Here is a 24,343-nt window from a genome sequence, read left to right as displayed (position 1 = left end):
CAACACGTTCATCAAGTTATTAGTAGTATGATTGTTTTGACCATGGATAAAAGCAGCACTGCGCTAACCCACGAATAAGTTCACTAGTAACGTTAACGTTAGTTGTATAGATAGACGATTAATCTAATGCTAATTTAGCCAGCTAGCACACTCCGGTCTGCCTGCCTCACTCCCCCGGCACAAAGAGACTTCATTTGGGATGATAGCTGACAACACAGCCGGGACATGTAGCAATAGCTAGTTACCGTTAGCCCCAGCCGGTGCCGGGTGCTTACGACGCTAACGGCAGTTTAATGAAGCGTTGGGAAACAGAGAATATCAGACCCAGGCATCCTAGTCACAACATCGGCCATCCATAATGTTAGCTAGCTAGCTACATCTCCGTAAACGCTACCGGTGTTTGTACCGAAAATCTCCTCCCTGCCGAATTTCTCCCCCCTTCGTGTTTAGCTGTCTTTACATTTAGCTAGCAGTTAAATTAACCCGACAAAAGGTGGGTTAAGCACCAAAACGAATAGTTAATATTACAGAAAAGTGAAGGGGGAGATCGGGCAGCTGGGAAATGTTCTCAAACCCCGTCCGCCCAGTAAAATCCAAAAGGTGACATTGGCATGTGAAATATACTGTGATTAGATAGATCAAAAAACACGGGTGTGACAATAGATTATCCATACAAGGACCACGTCTGTGAACTGGTCAGATTTAGTCTGTGAACTAGGTCAATAAGAAAGAAAACGTCTGAACTGGTCAGATATTTCTGTGAACTTATCAAGAGACAGACTGAACTGTCCCGGATTTAGCAAGGTTTACCGAGATTAAACTAAGCTTTGTAGCGACGGCTACATCGTAGTGAAAAGTAGAACTACTTCAATCTTGTAATGGGTAACAAAAACACCAAGTAACCGGTGCCAAAAGGACCTGTGGTCAGAGAAGTTTTTTTTTTTTTTTTTTTTTTTTTTTTAAATAATTTTAACCTGCTCTTTAATGTTTTAATTTGTTTTCTAATCGTTTTCTAACTGCTCTTTAATGTTTTATGTAAAGCACTTTGAATGCCTTGTTGCTGAAATGTGCTATACAAATAAAGCTGCCTTGCCTTGCCTTGTGATAGTGTGGTAAAACCTGCTAACGTTAGCCGCTAATGTTAGCTTGCTGGCTCACTAGCTAACTGGTCAGCTAGCTACCAATACAGATTGAATGAAGAAAAACGTAATTAGGTTGGGGAAACTGCAGCTATTTTATTAGCATGACATGAATAAACGTTACTAAACATAACGTGAATAAACTTGAATGGGTAATGTTTAGCAATAAAAACTCCCATAATTCCGCGCAACTTCCCAACGTCATCAAACGTCTGTGTTTACAATCCATTGTTTTGGTTGAGAGACCCCTAGAGGCAGAAAGTTACATATTGTACATTTAAGAAACCTTTAGTTTACTAAACCCACAACAGACTTTAGTCAATTTCAGACTTTACAGTTTTATTCAGATTAATGTAGCAGTTTATTTAGATGGTAAAAGTATCATCTTTCACCTGAAAGCCAGTGCATGAATGTCTTTCAGCTTACTCTTCCTCTACTATGCTCGGTCCACTCTTCACATCACTGAAAAAACCCAGACGTGTGTAATACTTTATCAAACTACCCTATTCATTCTTTACATTCCAACTAAGCACTGATGGACTGACTTTTGCAAAGAATAAGAGCTATTCCACTGTGATGGCTCATTGCAATTCAATTTTAACGTTCAGTTTTAAGCTGCCGTGAGCATACTGTTTAATAAGCCCTCCCAGCAATGATTCCAGCATGGAAAGAAAAAATTAAAAAGCTAAACTCAGCTACAGCTGTGTGATGCAGATAGTTTGCTTTTGGATTTAACATTATTGAAAATTCATTAAATTCATTCATTGAACCATAGAGCTGTGCGAAGGTGTTTATCTTTCATTTCCCAGGATCAGTTTCTGATTACAAGCAGAACACTGCTCAACGTTCACTTCTTTGTATGCTATCCTCCAAACTCAGCACAAAGTTATTGGTTTCATTTAAGTTATCAATCTATATTAGCTATGAAGTTGGGACAAGTACAATAAGTGAGTTTTGGATGAACTCTATGGAAACAAAATCCTATTATATCGGAGGGTATAATAATATCCTCTGTATGTATGTATGTATGTATGTATGTATGTATGTATGTATGTATGTATGTATGTATGTATGTATGTATGTAAGTAAAGGTATGTATTATGCACATTAAATCTTTTTCAATTAATTTGTGAGAATAAAGAACTAGAAACAAAAACCAACAAAACCTACGACAAAACAGTCAATTATGAAACTCACCTAGTGACTCAGTTTTCTGTTTGTGTTGGTCAGAATCAACAGCTCACATACTACCAGTTGCAATCGGTTCCTAGCCTCTTTATCATCCCAGCTAGCAGCAGTGCTATCCAGTTAGCGTGAGCCTTTGCCTCTTTAGTCACATTTCCTCAGAATGTCATGACATTTCGAGTAATCCTTAATGTCCTCTACACAAATACATGTTGTTAAAGCAGTCCCTAATGCAGAGGCAGAGAGAGAAGACAAAACTTAGTTCCTCCGACACTGACTGACAACAGGACGGATGGCACAGCTGGCTGCAGCTGCATGGCTGATTGAGCTGTAGGCAGAAGTGTATGTTGTTCAAGTGTTTGGAAAACAGCAGTGAAGCAGCAGAATTTTCTACCCTGTGTGATTCAGGGTTTTGGTTTGTCAGCACCTCTGGGCAGCGACGTGCCCATATCAACACTGCAATTTAATTTGGACAATTAGGGTGAATCTACAGCTCCCTGGTTACTGAAGCTGGGATGCTCTCCTTTGTTGCAGCCCTACAATTTGATTAGGCTGATTAGACAGGCGGATTTGAACATGGGATTCTGGCCTGGGCTGCTCAATTATAGATACATTGGCTAGAACACTTAAAGTTGGAAGCATGTTTATGAAAGGTTCTTGGCAAGTGTATTTATTTTGTGAGCCACTACGGCAGCTCTCTTAGCTTTACAGCTATTCAAAATGATAACATTTAGGTTTAATACTTTGCTGTACACCTAGCCAAACTGTACTGCCTCTCATGCTCTAGTCTATATCTACGACGTTCCCCTTCCAGGATTGCTCCGTTGCTGCCGGAAACTATCTGTCCAATCTGAGTTTTGTGTTGCAAGACTAAAACAACATTTGAACGTACACACGTTCCACCAAAACAAGTTCTTTCCTGAGGCTATTTTGCAATGGCACCGTGGCTCCATCTGGCACTTAGCACCGCCCAAGACGATTGTGATTGGTTTAAAGAAATGCCAATAAATCAGAGCACGTTTTTCTCCCATCCCAGAATGCTGTGTGGAAAAGCCAGAACCTTCTGTGCAGCACTGTGGAGGAAGGTCTGGCAATGTGAGACTACTCATGCTGCAACATGGAACAAAAATGGAATAGAACATTTACTGTAAGGCACAAAGAGGCATAGAGAAGCAATGTAGGCATTTGTAGAGAATGAGCTTTATTGATTGGCCATAAACCACCACTCAGAAAACTGACTGGTTTAAAAGGAGGAATGCTGAGTCTTGGGGTTGTCAAGCAGTCAGCTTCTCGGGGTAAAGACAGGCCAGAGGGCTGTGTGGATAAATACTGTAGATATTTAGGGTAATGGTCTGCAATACCCCAATGAGTTATAACAAACCCTTCTGAAGTTGCGGTTCCTATCAGTGATTTCTCGCCCTCTCCTTAACATCACTCTGATGGAGTAGATTCAGGGACAGGGATTTTAGATAGTACTTTGGGAAATAAAACAGCCTGAAATGCTGATTTTGTTGAATTAATATGGATTGAAATGTGTTGTTTTTTTTCATCTTAAAATATATTTTGCATAGACAACTGACTTCTACAGACATACAGCTTGACTGAGGAATTGCAAAAACTGGTGTCTCCATGGTAACAAAAGATAAAGTGGAGAGGGTATGACTCTTATCCCCGTTTTACAGTTCTCACTTGCTCACTTCCAAAGTCTTTTTTTTTCCAATGTCTCAGCCATACAAAATATATTCAATTTACACTTAATTTTGTTTGTGAATATTTTAAAAGTATCCAGTAGTTATTCTCCTATTACTATTTATATTTTTCCGTTTTTGTATCCTGTCATTGTTTGCGGTTATAATGGCCCAAATATCCCCTTAGGGATCAGTTTCATCTAATCTTAATGGAAAGACAGACAGAGGGCTGGGTGAAGTCATAGCGAGCCCCGCTGTTGTTTGGATGTCCTTTAGCTCGAGGGAAGGACAGACTGATGAACAGAGACATGGAGAGAGGACGTGAAGGAGAGAGGAGTAAACAGGCTGGCCAATTCTAGAAAGAGCCAAGATGGGCATGGTCTTGGGTAAAGGAAAAAAGAACAGAAAGAAAAGGCTAGTAAGAACTGAAAGAAAGGCAAAGTACTCAGCATCAACCCATTTGGTTAATATAATCAGAATTATAGTTTCATACGGATATGATTATACATTATTTCAGGGGTCATAAAATTCTCACAATATGCAGACGATACCTTTCTCTACATGTCTCATCCAACTTTCTCCCTACAAATTGTGAATTGGTGAAGCATCATCACGCTGCCAGTGTTGATGTTCCCTTTCTATTTGGGTCAGGTTTATCTTATCTTTTTACCAGGTCTAATTATGCTCAGCTTGATTTCAGACCAGGGGTCTCATTTATAAAACTGTGGGTAGGATCCTTACTAAAAGTGTACGCATGCCCAAAAGCCAAAAATGGCGTAAGCCCAAAATTTTCCCTTTTATAAATCACAGATTACCCACTAGTGTGCGTACGTGAATCCGCCTCTTATCCCGCCCTGTAGACGCCCATTTTTAACGATAAATAGTCAATGCAAAGCACCTCATGAATGCTGATTGGTATGTTAATGACCCTGGCAGTTGTTCTTTCGTTACGCCAAATCATGAAGACTGGTGGGGAAAAAGCTAAAAACTTCTCAGACGTTCAGGAATTGCTGCAAACTGAATTATAATGTCGGCCTGTTCTTGCAAAGTGTAGGGAAACCTGATCTATAGACTACTTATATTAATAATACCGTCCAAAAAGGCACGCATTTCGGCACTCGGGGACAGCTTCGATATACCAGACCTAGATTTAACAGAACTATATATCCAAACAAGCCTTAGTGATAAAGTTGAAGATTATATATATATATATATATATATATATATATATATATATTTTTTTTTTTTTTTTTTTTTAAACTTAGCTGTCTGCCATTTCCCTCTGGAAACAGCCGGTTGCTGTATTTCCAGAATTTGACATTTAATGATATATGCACAGTATTAAAGACATATATTTAGTTATTTAGGCTACACTGTGTTCTGCAGTTATCTAATGCTAGGGTATTTGATGCTATCCTGTATTCCATGCAGTCGGGCAATCTCCTCCTCCTGCGCTCCGTAACGGACTCTGTGACGGTGAGACAGCGCTGATTAAATATTAAGAAATACACCGAAGTTTAAAATTCCAACACAAAGAAAACGGAAGGTGACGGACATCCAACAGAAAGAGGAACAGGCGAAGACTGTGGTGAAATTGGAAATAGAGGCGGATGAATTTCACCGATTGAAAACCAAATAAAAAAAAAAAAAAAAAAAAAAAAAAAAAAAAAAAAAAAAAAAATTAGGCTATATAGCATATAACTGTTTTTACAACCCAAATAATTACATATAAAATTCATCATCTTAGAATTGAATATATTTGAAAGGTCAACTGTTAAACATTTAACAGCTGAAAGTAGTAAATAAATTCAGTAAATGCTGCTAAATAAAATGTATTGACAGTTTTCCACCTTGGTCAGCAGATGCAATAATGTAGAAGGTACTGCCTGTAGCTATAGTTGTTCCTCCGAGTCTTATAAAATCTAAACCTATAAAATCTGAATGATACTCTTGATAATGATAAAAAAAGAGGGTTGACTGTGTGTGTTATGTGCTCTTTGTCGGTCTCTCCCATCAGGAAAGAGAAATATAATCCAGTGAGTAGACATGTCCCTGGTGGCCATGTAGTCTCACACTGCTGCCAAGAAAAGAGAAAGTCGAAGCAGAATTTAGCCTCCAAAGTCCTGATGTGTGCCTCTGACAATGTGTGCCAAAAAGCTCCCTTTTCCAGTTAAATGTGTGGGCTGGTGTCAAGTTGGGAGGTCTAGACTTTGCAGTAGCTTTCACTCAAAATCGTTTTTTTGATAGCTGTTTCGGATAGTTACCCATTTAAGACATGGATAGTTAATACCTGTAGATACTGTAGATCTGTAAATCAACCGTTGTATGCAAATAAAATCACATGTATGTGTCTGTTGACTATATAGTGGGTGAAAGCACACCCAGGCAGGTTCCTTGGCAGAAATAAACAGGAATAGAGGAAGGCAGAAGTTTGACTAGTTGGATGTAAAATGAAATGGGCGAGGAAAGGAGAAACCCGGCACAGTTGTCACTAATGATGGATTGTATATGGATTTTTCAGCCGACTAAATGCACCAACCCGCAAATGTATGCTGCTTCTGCCCTTATTTCACATCAAGGCTGTTATGTACACTTGTATACCTTTGATTTTCTTTTATTCTCCTGATTTAGAACACGGTCTTACCTCGTATGACAAAGTGAATGAGTGAATAACATGGCTTGGAAGTGGCTTTTGAAATCTACAGTACAAGCTAGACTACGAGTTAGAGAATGGAATATTTTAAATGGTTTTGCATAAGAAATATGGCAACAACATATGAGCAAATAATAAATGTATCACATTCACAAGCTAATTAAATGAGAGACATCGCAGAGGGCTCTATACCAGTTCTAATTTTAGATTTCTTTCTAGGAATCTGGTCGTAACAGGATGGTAACTCATAGCTAATCAGATAGACACTGTACTAACATAATTTTAGCCACAAATCATTTGCATGAATTGGTCAAAGCCAGCACACATGCAGCATGCAGCAATGGTTCAACACTAACCCTACGGTTTCTCTTCCAACTCTAATGGCGTGGATACGTTGTACATCTACCACACAAACAACTCTGCACAGCTGCTGTTGCTCACAAGCTGCTGTCTTTCAATATGGCCACCAGAAGGACCGTTACATCACCTGAAAAACCTCACAGTTAAACAATCCTGTGCAGAGCGAGGCTTGTTGCCAGTGATTTCCGGCAAAGTAATGATGTGTTACCTACTGCTGGCCCATTACTAGCTCATATAAGCGAAGGAAATATCCTGTTCTTAGTGCTAGTCATCTTTTTTTTTTTCCCTCTTGCTTTGCACAAGCTAAAAACCTTACTGAGCAAAGACATTCCTCCTTCTCTGCCGGACAGCCATGAACCCACAGAGCAAGGGTGTTTTACAAAGGAAGAGGGGAAAACACCTGAGGGCTCCTGTTGGAGGAAAAACTGATAAAAAAAAATCAATTCCTTGTCTCTTCCTGTGTGTCTGATCCTATATAAACCTGCCAATTCACTCCAATGCCTAGTGACCACAGGGGCTTTAAACAGGGTTATATTCAGATATCAGCACTAATATTTTTTGATTAAAGGGGTGACAGAATGATTATATAGGGTATTTCACACTGTTCCTTATGGTCTCATAATGTAACATTAGTTGGGCTGAAAATGGCCTGGTTGATATTTTATTGGCCCTTATGCATCCCTGTGTTTTGGCCCTATTTGTAACAAGAGCTTTTCTTCCAAATATGGTATGGTCATGAATATTTAGATGAGCTGCGCGCTGCTTGGTTGAGCCTTATCCCCGTACACACATGTAGAGACGCGCGCTGATTGGTTGAGCGAATGCCATTCACACGCATTAGAGGTCGCGACAGAATCTCATATTCCAGACACTGCAAGGTTTCCTTACCAAATTCACTTCGGAGACTTTTTTATGCGAGAAATCAACTATATAAAGCTCAAATATGGGCCGTTTTACGAAAATGGATGGCTAATTGCAAATTTGGTAAAAATGTGTGTCGGAGTTCAGCTGCCTGTGTTGCTGCCTCGCCGCCCGGCCTGACTTCCTCCACAGACCCCGGCCTGCTGTGAGCTCGATTGAGCTCGGGCACGGCTGCTGCAGCCCACAGCACCTCATACCCGCGCAAAGTCACCGTTTGGGCTAATGGACTACTACCAAACGCCGCTGCCCTGACAGAGCTCCAGGGCCTGCATCTCCTCTCTTCCTGCTAGCTAAATGGCCCGTGTGTGAGAGCGCGGTCAGCGAGCTTGTTATACCAGCAATCTCTTACCACATGTCACACACATGTCACGCCACTTAGCTATACAACATCTAACTAAATGTCTTATAAAGCTAACAACGGTGTCCGATTTCAAGTTAATGAATATTTGTGAACTGTAAGGGTTTCGTTAGCTGCGACTGTCCCTTCAATCCTATGTGTACAGATTGCGGCTAGTTAGCTTCATTTTTGGTCGTAATTCGAGTATATTTACAGGTTGAATTTCGTCCGATTTCAAGTTAATGAATTTTTGTGAATTCCAGAGGAATTCTAAGAGGAGGCTAGCTAGCTAGCTCTCATTGATAGAGCTCCATCCAGCCGCAGGCTCTATTAATGAGACTCACGGACAAGCAGCGTTTAGTTCCCCAATCGTTTGTTTAAATAACTCAACACATTATAATTACACACATTAAAAGAGTAACTGGAACCTGATCTCAGGTCGGTTGTGTAGCCTATGCAAATGTTGGGGCGTGACCGTTCTCTTAATACACCCACGGGCTGTGACAAAGGTTCCGGATTTTGAGATGCTTACGCAAGCAACTAGCTTTGTTGAGATTCGCCCGTTTTCAGAGGCAGTTTCAAAATATGAGATTTTCATAGTAAAGGGGTGTCAATGGGATTTTGAGCTTATATGTATGTCCTATTTACCCACCGAACTGTCGTTATTCAACTATGACAGGGTAAAATCGGTTTTGCATTCTATCACCCCTTTAAATGTAGTTATCAAAAAAAAGCTCAAAGAAAGAAGCCCATAAAAAAACGGCATTTCTTATTCAATGTTTTTGAGTCACAAACCAACAATACATTTGACAATGTGATGGATTTGATGGAAAACCAATATTAATATTTTTGGATTAAAGCCACTAGTATTCCATATATTGCGATACAATAAATGTTATATCATGTCCTACAAATTCACAAAACTTACACTAACAGTCGTCATTCAGTAAATGTGTGAGGCAGGTTTCATTGCAGCTTTTACGGTCTGTTGATCACAATCCCACCACACGATGCCGGAATGAGTTCTCAGGCCATACATCTCATAACAGTACTAATAAAACACACACTGGCTGTGTTTCAAGACAAACCTCCATCATATTGGAGGCGGAAGACACTGATCGGCTCTCATGAGACTTTCCACGATGACAACGGAATATGTGTCTGATAAATCAGCCGTATAGAACAGCCAATCGTGCATTGGCGTTGCTCTACGTCTCGCCTGTTGCTGCAACGCGGTTGGCTGCTGCGTCAGCCAGCTGAGAAGAGTAGTAGCAATGTGGCTTTTGGCTGTCCGAAGGCTGAGGGGACATTCAAGGTCAAACTTTAAAAATGACTCATCAAATCATCCTCCGTACACACCACGGAAAACTATGAGCCAGTGTATGTGTGTGCATCTAAGCATGTGTGTGTAAGTCAACAGGCATGTCAGCAGTGTTTTATTTGTACTGGATTGTGCTTGAGGCCAACATGCACCTCTCCCTACCACTAGCCCTGGCTTTCACTATCTTTCTGTGTGTGTGTGTGTGTGTGTGTGTGTGTGTGTGTGTGTGTGTGTGTGTGTGTGTGTGTGTGTGTGTGTGTGTGTGTGTGTATGGACGTATCTTAATGAAATCTGACAGTGAATTGTCACAATCAGCGAAGGAGCATCCTGCAGAGGTTAATAAGCTGTAGCCCTCATAGCAGCAAGACAGACACACACACACACACACACACACACACACACACACACACACACACACACACACACACACACACACACTCTGTGTTTTCCTTCTCCTAAATTTAGAGATTGCAAAGTTGAAATTCATGGCCCAGTACTTTCAGCATCTGTGAGGGTCAATCTTTCCAGTTTTGTCACCTCCACAAAAGACTCTCAGGACCTACAACGGTGACATCACTGTGGGTGTATGGGCGGTATCTTAATGACATCTGACAGTGAATTGTCACAATCAGCGAAGGAGCATCCTGCAGAGGTTAATAAGCTGTAGTCCTCATAGCAGCAGCAGGCCACACACACACACACACACACACACACACACACACACACACACACACAGGGTTTTCCTTCTCCTAAATTTAGAGATTGCAAAGTTGAAATTCATGGCCCAGTACTTTCAGCATCTGTGAGACTCTCAGGACCTACACCGGTGACATCACTCATCCATGCACTTCCTATTTTCTGTGATAAATAACAGCTTATAATGAGATATCACTCAGCGTGTTTTGTCACCTCTCTCACTCGGAACCTTTTACACCACGCACACTACAGTACACACAGTAAATGCTTTAGGTCTAAAAGGACAACAAAATTCTCTGTCTGTAAACAAAATGTTTCTTTTTTACACAGGAAGTAACATTTCAACACCTAATTTATAGTAACTGCTTATAAAAGTCAGTGCCTTAGGAGTATCCTTGAAATTTTTTGGAGGATATTATCAAGGTTTTAATAACCCAGGCTGCTCTTAGGTATAAGGTTGGGTTATACTCGCACGGGACAACTCAATACATTACATTTATCTACTCTAATCATTAACGTGACTGTCATTTACCTCCAAATTGAAACTACTCTGCCTGTAACACTGTTAAGAACACTCTTTCCATGATGCCATTTTTTTAGCTTTGACAAAACGATCTCTCATGTTTTCACACACTCTTTGACCACACGTTTAAGGCCATTTGACTCCCAGTGGTCTGTATTAGAGGGTGGATACCCGACCCGAGCCCAACGGGACCCAACTGGACCCGACGGGCCGGGTTCGGACAGATATTTAGAAATGATGTTCGGGTCGGGCTCGGTCACATCAGCGCGATAAGTCATTGAACATTTTTAATTTAAAACAGCTTATTATGTAGGTAGCCAATGGGCCGGTTTCACTTGATGCAAAGGTTTGTTTTTTGTGACACAGACACACACAGACACACACAGACACACAAACACACACAGACACAGACAAACACACACACAAACACATGCACGCGCCTGTGTTAACGTGAGCTTGTTGCCCCATGTGCGCTAATGCGCTCATCTGTTGACACAGTTGCTTAATATAAGCGGGCTTTCCACACAAACAAATGTATGGGTCATTAGTATGAGAAAAAAACGAGATTTTAACTGTGTCGGGCTCGGGTCGGGCTCGGTTACTGCGCTGTCGGATGCGGGCCGGGCTCGGACAGAAATATGCGTCCCGATCCGCACTCTAGTCTATACATGAAGAATCACACAAATGTTTCTACAGGCGAACCTGCTCAGCCAGCCAGTGTTCTTACTGAAAGTGCAGCACGCCCCGAGTTACAAAAATTCAGAGGACAACTTGCGGAGCCTTCGCGTTGGAAACGCCAGCCGCTGTGACGTCATTTTATGGCTCGCGCACCTCCCGCCGGGAACACCGCGGCGACCATAAACCTAGCTTTAGACTAGCAGTATTGTAACAACAGTAGCAGATGGAGAGGTGATAGTTTGCAGTAATATTAGCCAGGGTGTTCCCTTCCATTATAAAGGCGTAGGCCCATTTTGGCCACCACCTAAGCCAGATGAACGTAACTAAATGACTTTTCTCGGATCTAATGACTGTAATTGGTCCCCAGTGGGCTTCTTTAGCAAGTTTTGACTTTAAGCTTTTTGAGTGTTTTTATTTATTATCTGCTCTAGCTTTTGCACGTTTTAGACACAGATATGGCAATAATAATGGTCCAAAATTACGTGAAATTGCTTCTTTTTTTAATTGAAAAACTTACATTTTCTTGAGAGAGGACATTAATCCCCCGCAAATACATGCACCTAAGTCTTCCACAGACCTAGGGAAAACACTGTTAGCAATAGCAATACATATTATTATGACTAATAATACTAAGGGTAATAATAATAATAATAAGAGCTGCAGCAGTAACACTATTAGAAGTAGGGGTATTATCCACTATGCCAGGAGTACAGTACAGTGAACTATACATATTTTGATTAAAGTTTTTCAAAATAAAATAAACATCTGTAGCTTTGGTTTTGAATGAGCAGCATCAGGCATTATAATCCCTAGTGAATCAGCCATACCCTATTCCCAAGTCTGGAGTCATGTTGCTCAGACCATCTGCTCTCTAACCCAGCCCAAGCCACACAGATCACTGCACTACCACCCCTGGATTATGGCATCAACACGCACACACACACACACACACATGCACGCTTCTTGGCTTTAATGTTGCTGCCAAGTGATGACGGCCTATTTGTGCGTGTTTTAAGCCAATACAGTGCCTTAAATTGAATGGCAGTTTGTGTAAATTTGTTTTTACCTTTTTGGGGTCTTTAGTAAGAAGCGCAGGCAGAGAGAAGCAACACTTGAACAAAAGGAACAATGCTGATCGATAATGGTTTAACCAGAATATTAATAAATCGGTTCTCAGAGGATAACACCCAGGGCCAGATGTACTAACACTTTTGCGCCCACTTCAGGCGTATTTGTTTCGCAACGTGCGCGTAAAAGCATGGCGAGGTATACAGGCCGCACTGAGGTAAATGCGCAGACTGCCTGTCGCGGGAACTGAAAATGGCAAATTGCGCTTTTCCGTAGGGTCAAGGGGAAAGTGGGAGTTTTCCATGAAGAGATGGGAGGGGAAGCGTAAAGTGCGCCTAAATATGTATTCCGCAGTATGTAGAAAACCCGCCTGTGAAAGCGCACCTCTATTTTGCGGTGAAAATTCTCCGCCTCTTAAAAGCAGGTGTAAACCTCAATATGCCTCCTGGTGAAATGGCAGCAGTAATCCGAGCAAGACCAAGACGTAGGCCAAGGAGACGAGCTGAAAAGATTTTTGCCACAAGGATCACACTTTTTCAGTAGAGTGAAAACAAAATCATTAAGCGTTACAGATTAAGCAGCCATGCAACATTAGTTACTGGAAGAAATCAAAGATGACACTGAATCTCCGACTCAGCGTTCACATCCCATTCCAGCAGTTGTTAAACTCCTCGCTACAGTCAAATATCGGCATCAGGATCATTTCAAACAGTCATAGCATCAGCAGTGGGAATATCGCAGTCTGCACTCAGCCGTATCATAGCACAGGTAGTTAACGCTTTGCTACAGCGCAATCTACGGTATAGTGGGCAGAGAAAGGCGCTAATTCCCCGATGAACTGCAGGTCTGGTAAACACGACGTAAGCTGAAGTATCACAGCAGGTGCTTTCTGCGGGTTGGCCACGGCGCTGATAACGCTACATTCACAAACGTACGTACATCTGGCCCCCAGTCCTCTCATTATCTTAATTTGGATTAGTCTGTATGTTTTGCACTACAGAACAGACAATGCAGTAGATGAGTCATATATACTCATGCATACTTGAGTAGAATGAATAATGTTTCACTGGATAGTTTTCAAGCCTTTAAAAATCATATCTGTAATTCTCAATATAAAAAAGCAAATATTTGTGTCCTGTACTACTTTATCTTTACACCCACATATTGGTACAGGTATAGCCAATTCAGAAATGTTAAAGAGCAGGCAGGAGGATATTAGCTAAAAATATTAGTTAAAAATGTATTTTTTCAAATGTATTCATCATCATTTAAATTCTAATTTGTTGAATTGTTTATACATGATGATTCTGTGGTGCTGCTGAACTACAGAATATGACTTGCAAACACTGTACACAGACACACACACACACACACACACTACAGTATTTCACTATCTCTGTCTCTTTCAATCCCTACGTCCAGAAATACATGAATCGCTCAGAGGTCTATTTCTGACTCGCTTTGACACTAAAGTCAGTCAGGCATTGCTGATGAGACACACACACACACACACACACACACACACACACACACACACAGCTAGGTAATACATTTGTTTTAAAGCATTCTCCTGACGATGCAAAATGACATGCTGCCCACTCCCATTTCCCAGCGCTCTAAAAACAACCAGGAACTTCAGTCCTGATTCAATGTGGACAGGTTACAAAATCAGGAATATTCCTTTAGAAAAATCCTCGGCCCACTTCTTATATGCCACTGCCCTGAATTATAAATTACATAAAACTTGTTGCCATAGCAGCAAAATCCCTACATTGCCTTCTTTTTTGACAGCGGCACTACAATGCAAGGCAAAACCATCAGAGGGTATAACTTATAAAATACGGCTTTCCAAAAATTATGACAGCAAAATCCTCGCAGAGCCTGAACTACACAAAAGGGCCGGAAAGCAGCTTTATGGGATTAAAAATTACTGCAAGAAGTCTTAAATAGCTGTGGCAGCAAACAAGTCTTGCATCACAAAACGCAACAACACAGGAGAATAGCAATCAATGACTGATTTACTGACAGTGCATGAAGTCCCGGCAAAAGCGTACATATGTTAGAGTCAAAGCTGAACTGACAACACTGCTGCACACTGTACTTTTGTATCGGTGCTAACTAAAGAGCACATCATCAGAAATTAGAAGATTCAAAGAGGAAGAGACCAGTCAAAATGCACCAAAATATAACAAGGAATACGAAATTGAGTGTCAAAACAAAAAGGGAACTGAACTTGATAAATCATAATATGCAAAGTAAGAACACAAAAAGACACTAAGGATTAAAGTAAGCCAGTCAAAGTATGAAATGAAGCATTCAGATGCCTCAATGGCTCGAGTTGTCCTCAGACACAGCAAGCTGGAAATCTTTTAGCCTGTAATGTATCAGAGAGCAGCTCAGAGAGGTTTCAAAGTTGCAATTTATTCCTGAATGCGGCTCTGGCCCAAAGGAGATCAGCGGTCAGCGTGAGCAGATGGCCTGCGTGCCATCGGCCCATTCCCCTGCTTTGTTATGGCTTAACACAACAAGGCACGGAGAAACGGGGCTCAGATGTGACGCCTGTGGGAGTGTGTGGGAATTATAGGACTTGACATATGAAAATACCATTCACTACTGTTTCTGTTGGATAAATACTAGCTGGAAATTAGGGCTGCACAATATATCGTTGTTTTTTTTTTATCCTTATCGCAATATCAACTGGCGCAATATACACATTGCGAAAGGCTGCGACATATCACGACAGACTACAGATTACAGTTTAAAAAGATGCTGTCATTCTTTTTTTAGTGGTACCTTTTATATTCAATTCAATGTTAAATTTGTTCAATAAAATAATGTTGGAAAATATTTCCTTTCGTTTGTTTTAAATTCAACAAGCAATTTTTTTTGTATTTTAGCAGAATATCGAAAGCAGCAGAAATGCAGAACTGAGTACACTTTAATATCTGTTTATTTATCGCAAGAAATATCGTTATGGCGATATTCAACAACCTTATCACATATCGCATATTTTCCTCTTATCGTGCAGCCCTACTGGAAATACTGTTCACCTCAGCTTTTACCCTGTAATATTGTCATGTCATCATCAAAGAAATAACTATGAAATATCTGATGTAACTAGGTTTAATATTTGGATTGGGATTTTAAAATAAAACTGATTAGATGTGGACTTTTCAAAAGCAATTTTGTGATCACCATGCTTGAAATTCATATTTTCCCTTTGAGATGGATTATTTAAGCAACATTACACGAGAGGGTTCGATTTGACGCCATTATCGGCACCACGCTTGCGCCGAGGTCCGTAAGCGTCACTGAAGTGCCAATAATATGACGTTAAATCAAACCCTAGTGTAATATTGTAACAGTTACCAACAAAATAAAAGTTCTAATCGAACTGTATTCATATTGTGGGGCAATTCGCTCTCAAAAACAACCAAAAAAGACGATTTCTATTCCCTCCCCGTTTAGTCAGCCAGTCAGTCAACTTAAGCTAACGTTAGCTTTGTAAAGATCGTGAGACCTCCAGAACTGAATAGGCTGAATACAGTACGGCAAATATAAACACCAAACTGCTTTGCTGGCTCAATCTTGTTATGACTAAGATATTTGCTGATTTTTTTTTTTTCATTGATAGATTAAGATACTATACGTCTGCGAACTTCAAGCGACAGAGACGATTTCCTGTCCCTGTTTGACGTAATCAACTATTCAATTAAGCTAACGTTAGCTTTGTAAAGATCGTGAGATTTCTTAAATTGAATAATTACCGCACATATAAACACAATACTGCATTGCTAGCTCAATCGTGTTGTAATTTAGATATCTGCTGGAGAAAAATCTATCTGATCTATCAACAGATTTAGCTACGTCCGCAACATTCACACGTAGCAGCTATTTTTAACATAGCGACGTGCCACCATCACAGCTGATGTGATCCAAACATTTCCTTCGAACCCGATGAATCACTTTATATGAATATGTTGGAGAGTTTCTGTGTGTTCCACTGTGGTTCCTGATTTATTTTCACTAATACAAATGTTTCAAATTCAACTCTGTAAAGTTGACATGGAAATGGCAGAGTAATATGCGATGCGCCTGGTGTGCTCAGAAGGCTCTGGGCGTGCGGTCATGCTGATTTGAGCATGTTCTAAATTTCCAGTTGACCAATCAGATTGCCTGGTCGTATCTACTTGTTGTATAATACGATTTATTTGATGTACAACAGGCAAATGCATCACATGTGAAATTTCAACTCAGTGATCTGTGATGTACTCCTTTTAATCATTTAAGAATGACCTGAAATGTGAAAGAAATGAATCATGCATTAATAATGCATATTTACCACAGCTGGTGAGGCAATGTTTTGTGCATAATTTCTCCCATTAGGGATGTTTTTGGTAACCTTTTTTGGTAACCTTTTTTGGTGTTGTTTGGCATTGTACTCTGCCTTTTTGGTTATTTGCAGGTCAAAATACATGTATGTCTAGGTAAAAGTGTGGCTAAAACTAAATTATTTTATCACGAAGGTGAAGTTATTTAAATGCTGTAGAACCAAACTGTGAGACATTTTCATATTTTTCACTTTTCAAACAAATTTAACCTATTGTTAACAAACCAATGCTTGTTGGGTTTGTGCTGGATTTTGCAAAATAAATTGAGTTCAGCCACCGTGACACAACTATTTTTGATTTCCTATGTAAAGTTAAGGAGGTTTTTACTATTAATTTTGCCAATCTGCCACTCTGAAACCTCTGTGAAACTTCTGAAGTTGCGAATAAGAATTTCAAGCATAGCGATCACATAATTGCTTGAGAAAAGTGTTGATTTAATTAGCTTTGTCTGTAATAACAACACACCAGTAGAAGAAAGCTTAAACATTTCTAGAGGATAGATGAGATGATTTAGCCGACTATAATCTAGAGAATCAAGGCATGTGGGAATGACTGTAGAAAAATCGGTTGGTAGAAATCGTTACGTATAATTTGCCTACTGGTAAAATATAACTAAAAAAACACAAAATAAGGAACTATAATGCATGTCATTTCCTTGGTGTGTGTGTGTTAAATAGGTATACAGGATGTTTTGATGTGGAGAATTAGCTCACAAGGTGAAAAAGACTCTTTTATTGAAAGTCCACAGTGCACTAAGGCTTGGCACACACCTAGCCCAAGGCTGCTGAATTATGATTTTTTCAGCCTCCACTTCCTTAGCAACAAAGAAAAATACTGAGAGCACGGATCTTATGTTAGTGTCAGTAGCAAATCCTTGGAGGATATAACCAAGTTGAGGTGTCAAAGCCTTCAGTAGCAAAGAGGAGGCCCTTCGATAAAAAAAAAAAAAAAAAGCCAGCTGGAAATGTGCAGGTTCGTTGAACCTACCGCTTGATGATAATGACATACTGGAGCCACAAACATGCTTTGACCCTGGGTGAATGTGGTGGAGGGGTTGCTCCTCTGGGATAGAAGTTTGAACCCTGTCATTTTGGCAAGTGAAAGATAAAAGCAGGAGGAGCAGCATCAGGGCAAAAAAAAAAAACACATTTGGAATGCCCTTGAAAGCCCACAGGTAGACTCCAATCAATGTAGAAATATAACGTCCTAATAGTCAGCTGGACCAAAGCAAATTCAATGTTTAACTGAACCAACTCCTGTTAATGAGCTCATGATTTATGCAATAGGCTACACATTTTCCTAGAATGGTATGCTTTATGAACATGTACCAAATCAAAAAGCACCAAATTGTAATTCAACACACGTACCTACACTCTAGCACAACTGGGGAATTGCCAGGCATTTAATAAAATATCCTAAAGAAGTAAGAGAGGAGGGAGTAAAGGGAATTGTATATCTGCAACAGGATAATAAAATGCCCAGTTATCAGCCTGTCTTATTTTTAATCTGCGTCTCATTTTCAAGTACTGCTTGTCATCACGAACGATCAAAGTTTGGTGGAAGTGCCTTATTCAGCTGCATAATTATTTAAAAAGGCGCTCGATCAGAACAACATGAACATGGACAAGTCAAACTAAATACCGGCACAGTCTGTGCTGCTGCAGGTGATTATTAATGACTGATCTGATTTGTGTTGTGGCTAACGGACCCGATATTGATGGACGCAGCATCCGAACAGACTGGGTTCGCATTCAGGCAGCTCCCATCTCCCGAGCGTAGCCTACCGTTCTTTTTAGTAAGAGCAGGAATTCTCTCCAAACTCGGTTGAAGGGTTTTACCGTTTTAGGTTCCTTTGCTGTTTGACTAATGCATGCTTTTATCGCATTCCTTAAGACGTTTTAGATTAACATTAAAAAACAGCAGCTACATTTGTATCGGTGTACACTTAAAACGCCAAGCAGCATGCATTTGAATTAAAATCAAACTTTAATCACGTACATCGTACACGGCTGTGTAGTGAGCATTTGTAAAAGTTATTTTTTTGTTATCCGGAAAATTAGTGCTTTTTGTGTTTTATGAACGCCGAAAGTAACAAAAGATTCTTGTAATTCAGAAAAAAAATGTAAATCTTGTTATACCTGTTAGGAACGTTCATCAGTGAGAGATGTATTACTAAATAGGTACAACTCCTAACGGAGTTTGGTGCCCATGTTCCTACACAAGAACGGGAGGTACACAGGGTCTAACCCAGGGGTTGAGAACACCGCTCAGGGAGAGTGAAGAATAGGCCTCGTATTAACACTCCTTACCTTTGTTAGCTGTGCTATTTTCTTGCTCATCTTCAGGTGCAGGTCTTGGGTATATTCCATGGCGATGCCGGTCTGAAAGGGCATGCTGGTTGCCGAGGATGAAGTAAATTTCCCCTGACCGGCAGGGCAGTAAAACTGCTGCTGCCAACCCGACCCAGTCGCCATCTTCACGATGATGCTTCAGATGCTTAAGAGAGATATGGGCTGTAATAATGAACTGAACGGTGCTAAGGAGACGACCAGCGAGCGGTGGAGAGGAATGGGACAGTGTCGGATTTTTTTTCCTCGACACAACAAAAATTAATCAAATATATGAAGCCTTTTTAGACCACAAACTGTTAACATTTTGTTTCATTTTGCTTGGGTCCGGAAAATAGTACACCGAAGGCTGAATGTTGGGATTTTTAAGCTCTAGAAACGTTAGCTACTACCATCTTATCCGTTCAAAAAAATGTGTCCGTTTTCAGCGTTCCAAGGTGCGGGTACTGTCTGCTGTCACCTGGCGCTGATGTGGGGCTGTTTTCGGGCTTCTGACTGGCTCCCGGTCGGTCACCTTGATACCGAAATGTCTCAACGGGAGCCTTTAAGAGTGATTCCTCCTCGGTGCATTCAGGCTACATTGACGGAGAGTGTGTAGAGATTCAAGGTACGTGTGTGTGAGAAAGAGTGTATAGGACAGGCTCAGCGGTTGGTTGCTGCTCCTCTCTGTTGCCATGGATCACCTCAACAGTGTATGCTGCATTCACGTAGGATGGGAGCAGCGCTGCCTTCAGGTGCTGTCGGAAAAATCGAAATAAGGACGCGTGAGCGTACTGTAGGCTACGTGAAAGATCCAGCGAGCGTGGTGGGTGAAAGCGAAATGTCACGTTCAAGGGGTGGGCGTTATTGTTTAGCAATACTGTGATTTAATTTGAAAAATCACACTCGTGGTCGTAGCCACTTGTTTAAGGTGCCAAGTGCCACACTAGCTAGGACTAACTGACCTCGCTTTTCTTCAAAATAAAAGACCTCATGAAGAATGAGACAAATACAAACACACAGACCTATATATTCAGTCAATCATCTGAACTAAATTAGCTTAATTAACTGGATTTACACACACTAATTGGCGTTTATTAGTCAGTTCCCAATCAGCTGTAGCCTCATCACATTGGCCATCCATCGTAAGTGAAATAAAATGATATATCAAAAGACTAAATAGAAATACATACAATAAAAACAATAATCCTGGTACAGAGGTCTCAATATGTCTAGAATACATTGTCTGATGTATTGTTGTTTTTACTTTGTTATTTTTCTGAATTGTTCTATTGGGGTCTGTTGAAAAACCCAATAAACAACCAATACAAAGAATAACCTATCAGAAAAAAGTTATGATCTCTAATTACGTTTTAGAATTAAGAAAGTAGTTGAGAGCATTTGAATGACTCAGCCACAGGGGCTTTTTAGGGATGTCACAGCTGTCATGTTGTATTAAACAGACTGGATAAGTGTACATTAAACAAGGTAAGTTTTATTGCTGTGATGTTTGGTTATTCTTACCCTGAGTTGACAAGAAGTTTTTTTTTTCAATTTTGCAGTTAAAATATTGAAAATTAACTAGTTTACTGGATAGCTGGCAATCTTTCAGGTGTACATTCCTGCATGTCATAATTATAAAAATCAATACTGGTTATAAGCTTAATTGTCTATAGATGTAACATAATTGCATTTACTGTGTTAGCTGTCTTAGCTTCACAATAGTATATATAAATGTACTGTATGTAATGTATCTAAATCTATATTTTAATACTCCACTAATAACCATTTGTTTTATATTGAATATTATCAATTTAAAAAAAGCATGATGCTTCATAGTACAAATCCATTTGCACAAAACTCAAAATGACAGCTACATGTTTTGCATGCACTTAAGCTAAAAGCATACATTTAACATGACAAATCTGTGCCATGTTAATTAAGTACAATGCATCATGTTCCTTATATACCAAGGTAAATTTCTTTGTCTGTGCCTTGACAGTATCAATCATTACCATCAAACTCCATGGCACTTTTTATATACTTTTATTTTTGACAGTTTATGAGATAAATGCAGCAATATGCATGTTGTCACATTTGAATCTGTAGATCTGTAGCAATAGAAGCTTTTGGTATACATCTAGTGTTCTGTAATCAGCAGTGAGAGTCCTTTCATGTTGTATATAAAGATGATATATGAGCGTCCAATTTTATGCTGTTCTCCTCAGCTTGCACGGCATTGCATGTTATCATGAAGCTTAAAACTTTGCCCACCGTCTGGTGTGCAAATGAATGTTAACTCTCACCGTGCCACTTCCTGTTTAGCCCCACAGAGATTCTAAAACATGACAACCAAGTGCTAAACACATGAAACCAAGTTGGTTTTCCTTAAAAAGTGCTTCTTCTAAAAAGAAATAGAGGGTGTATTCCTGGTAATAAGCAGTGTTTTTAACACGTTTGTAAAACATGAACCTTCAAAATAAAAGAAATCCGTAGCATTTTCTCTTCTCAGTAACTCCCAGTAGGGAGGTCATACGAAGAACACGGTTCTTCCATGGAACATGAATGCACCAAGTTGAATTTTAGTGACGTCACTTCATCTATCAAAGCTTCACACTGAATTAACTGAAAAAAATAAATAAAATTGAACTGACTGAAATGGCAGCTGAAGGCAATACCTCACATAGTCATCATAATCCAAAGGATGATGCAATTAGTTTATTTTATGCTTTCTATTTATGTTTTCAGAGGATTTTTGTAACACTGTGGGTTCACTGCTTGTATGTCTGTGTTTGTACCGGTACAGAAATGTGTTATAATTTAACCAGTTTTAGTTTTTGTAACAGAATGAGCTGTAGACAAATTACTGGAAAATATTCCTTTATTTGTAAACTGTGCAAACACCACTGTGTCCTGGTATCAAAAGTGCAACTGGAATTGTATTTAATCTTAAATTGAAAACAAAATGTTTTAAACAAATCCCATCAAAGTTATGGAAGTCCGTTTCCACCACTGTTATGAATCAAAAAAGCTACTGTAAGTCATTATAATGAGAAACTTTATCAAAATATTGACTTATCTCAAAATAATGATAGTATCTAAAAAAGAATAACTTGCTATCTCAAAATAATGAGATAGTATCTCAAAATAATGACTTAGTGTCTCACAATAATGAAAAAGTTTCTCAAAAATAATGAGATGCGATCTCAAAATAATTAGATAGTATCTCAAAATAATGACCTAGTATCTCAAAATATTGAGACAGAATGCGCATTAGAGACTTCTGCCGAGAGAGATGGCTACTTCCGGTTTGGCGCTTCGCTAACTTAAATTTTTTTTTTGTTCAATATGTTTATTAAGTGTTTTCAAAGTAGTATAATACAAAAGGGCAAATATTAGGAGTAAAATAATATGCCAATATGAAAAGAAAAGGAGAAAATAAAAAAGAAATAAATAACAAAAAACCTTGGGCGTATAAACAGTGAAATGTACTGTTACATCACTGATACTAAAAACAGAGTTTATCAAAGAAGAGGTGAGTGGCATATTGTGAATCTCACAACTGTTCAAGGTCTCCATCAAATTGAGCAAGATGGTCTAAGAATGGCTGCCAAATCTTGTAGAATCTTTTTAAGATTGTCCGTCATGCCATATCGAATTTTCTCCATATGTAATACCGAGGGGAGTTCTGTTAGCCACGTCTTGAAGAGTGGCACTGCTTCTGACCTCCAAAGCCTTAAAATATGTCTCTTTGCAATTAACATTCCAGTCATAATGGTGTGCTGTACGGAGGAACTATGAGTCAGTAGAGACAGGGAGTAGCCAAACAGTGCCACCTCTGGCTCAGGCTTGAACACACTGTACATTTCAGAAAACCATTGGAATACTCCACACCAGAAGACATACCATTTTGGACATGTCCAGAAGAGGTGGGTTAAGGAACCGTCAGCAGACTTACATCGATCACACAGAGGGGAAACAGTAGGATATATTCTATGCAGTTTAGTTTTTGAATAATGAAGTCTATGCATGACCTTAAACTGGATTAAGTGATGTCTGACATTGATAGAATAATATTGGATTCTACTGAGACTCTCCTCCCAAACATTATCATCAATCTGGAGACCCAGTTCCTCTTCCCAAACTTTCTTCAAAGAGTGAGAGAGTGAGTGGCATAGTTCACCTGTTCCAAAAATACCATGACAAAATCTGAGATCAAGTGTTTTGAATCCAGTGGGCCAAGCATAAGACTATAAATCCTGCTTTCCTCAGGGAGGGATTCAAAATCAGGCAGGTTTTGGCGGGCATAGTTCCTAACTTGTAGGTACCTAAAGAAGTGTGTTGATGGAAGTGAAAACTTGTCTTTTAGCTGAATAAATGAGGCAAAATGTTTATCAATGTGCAGATCATTTAAAACTACTATACATTTTAGCCTCCAACTATAAAAAGTTGCATCCGAGAGTGAAGGGGGAAATGCAGCCAACTTAAATGTTGATAAAATGATTTACTCGTGTGGCTCTTCTAGACTTTCCAAATGTTATCGGCCTGTCGAAGTGTAAAGGAAAAATACTCGTAATGCAGATTGGCTACTGCATTATATTATTGGACAATTAGCCTATTATTAATGTAGCCTAGGCTATTAATATGCAAGTAATACTTCAATGTTGTTGTACTTCATATACTTTTTAAATTATTTTAATATGGAACAATGGGTCATATTTTATAAACTGATCATATGTTTAGTAGGCCTATGTAAAATCTTAATTTGAAAAGTTGTAGCTTAAATAAATGTAGAGAAGTAGAAGATAGTATAAAATGGGGAACTTGTGCAGTATTTACTCAAGAAAAGTTGTACTTAAGTATAATACTAGCAATCGTACTTTGTTACTTTCCAGACACTTTTGTTTTGAAGGACGGGTTGTCTAAATTCCAGCGTTACATTTGTGTATTTAGACGAAGATTGTTTGAAATAAAGACAACTTAAACTTATTTGTGGCTTTTGCAGTTTTAAAACTTACAAAGTGACAACGAAACAACTGATACAGAACTGTGAAAT

At 39.5% G+C, this 24,343-nt stretch overlaps 1 protein-coding gene across 5 annotated transcripts in view; it reads right to left on the bottom strand.

Moving 5' to 3' along the window:
- The window catches only part of fam184ab (family with sequence similarity 184 member Ab), a 176,219-nt gene extending 156,171 nt beyond the window's left edge, over window positions 1-20,048 (bottom strand). For 2 of the 5 annotated variants that reach the window (XM_039782367.1, XM_039782369.1), the window contains exon 1: window positions 19,270-20,048. In XM_039782367.1, coding sequence (XP_039638301.1) covers window positions 19,270-19,434 — 165 coding nt within the window. In that variant the 5' untranslated portion in view covers window positions 19,435-20,048. The remainder of the gene's footprint in view (window positions 1-19,269) is intronic. The other 3 variants (XM_039782368.1, XM_039782370.1, XM_039782371.1) reach the window with 2 other exon arrangements.
- Between the last annotated feature and the right edge of the window lie 4,295 nt (window positions 20,049-24,343).

Source organism: Perca fluviatilis, chromosome 18, assembly GCF_010015445.1.
Source record: "Perca fluviatilis chromosome 18, GENO_Pfluv_1.0, whole genome shotgun sequence".
Classification (NCBI taxonomy): domain Eukaryota; kingdom Metazoa; phylum Chordata; class Actinopteri; order Perciformes; family Percidae; genus Perca; species Perca fluviatilis.
Note: the sequence above shows the minus strand (reverse complement) of the source record. Positions and strands in the feature narration are given on the sequence as shown.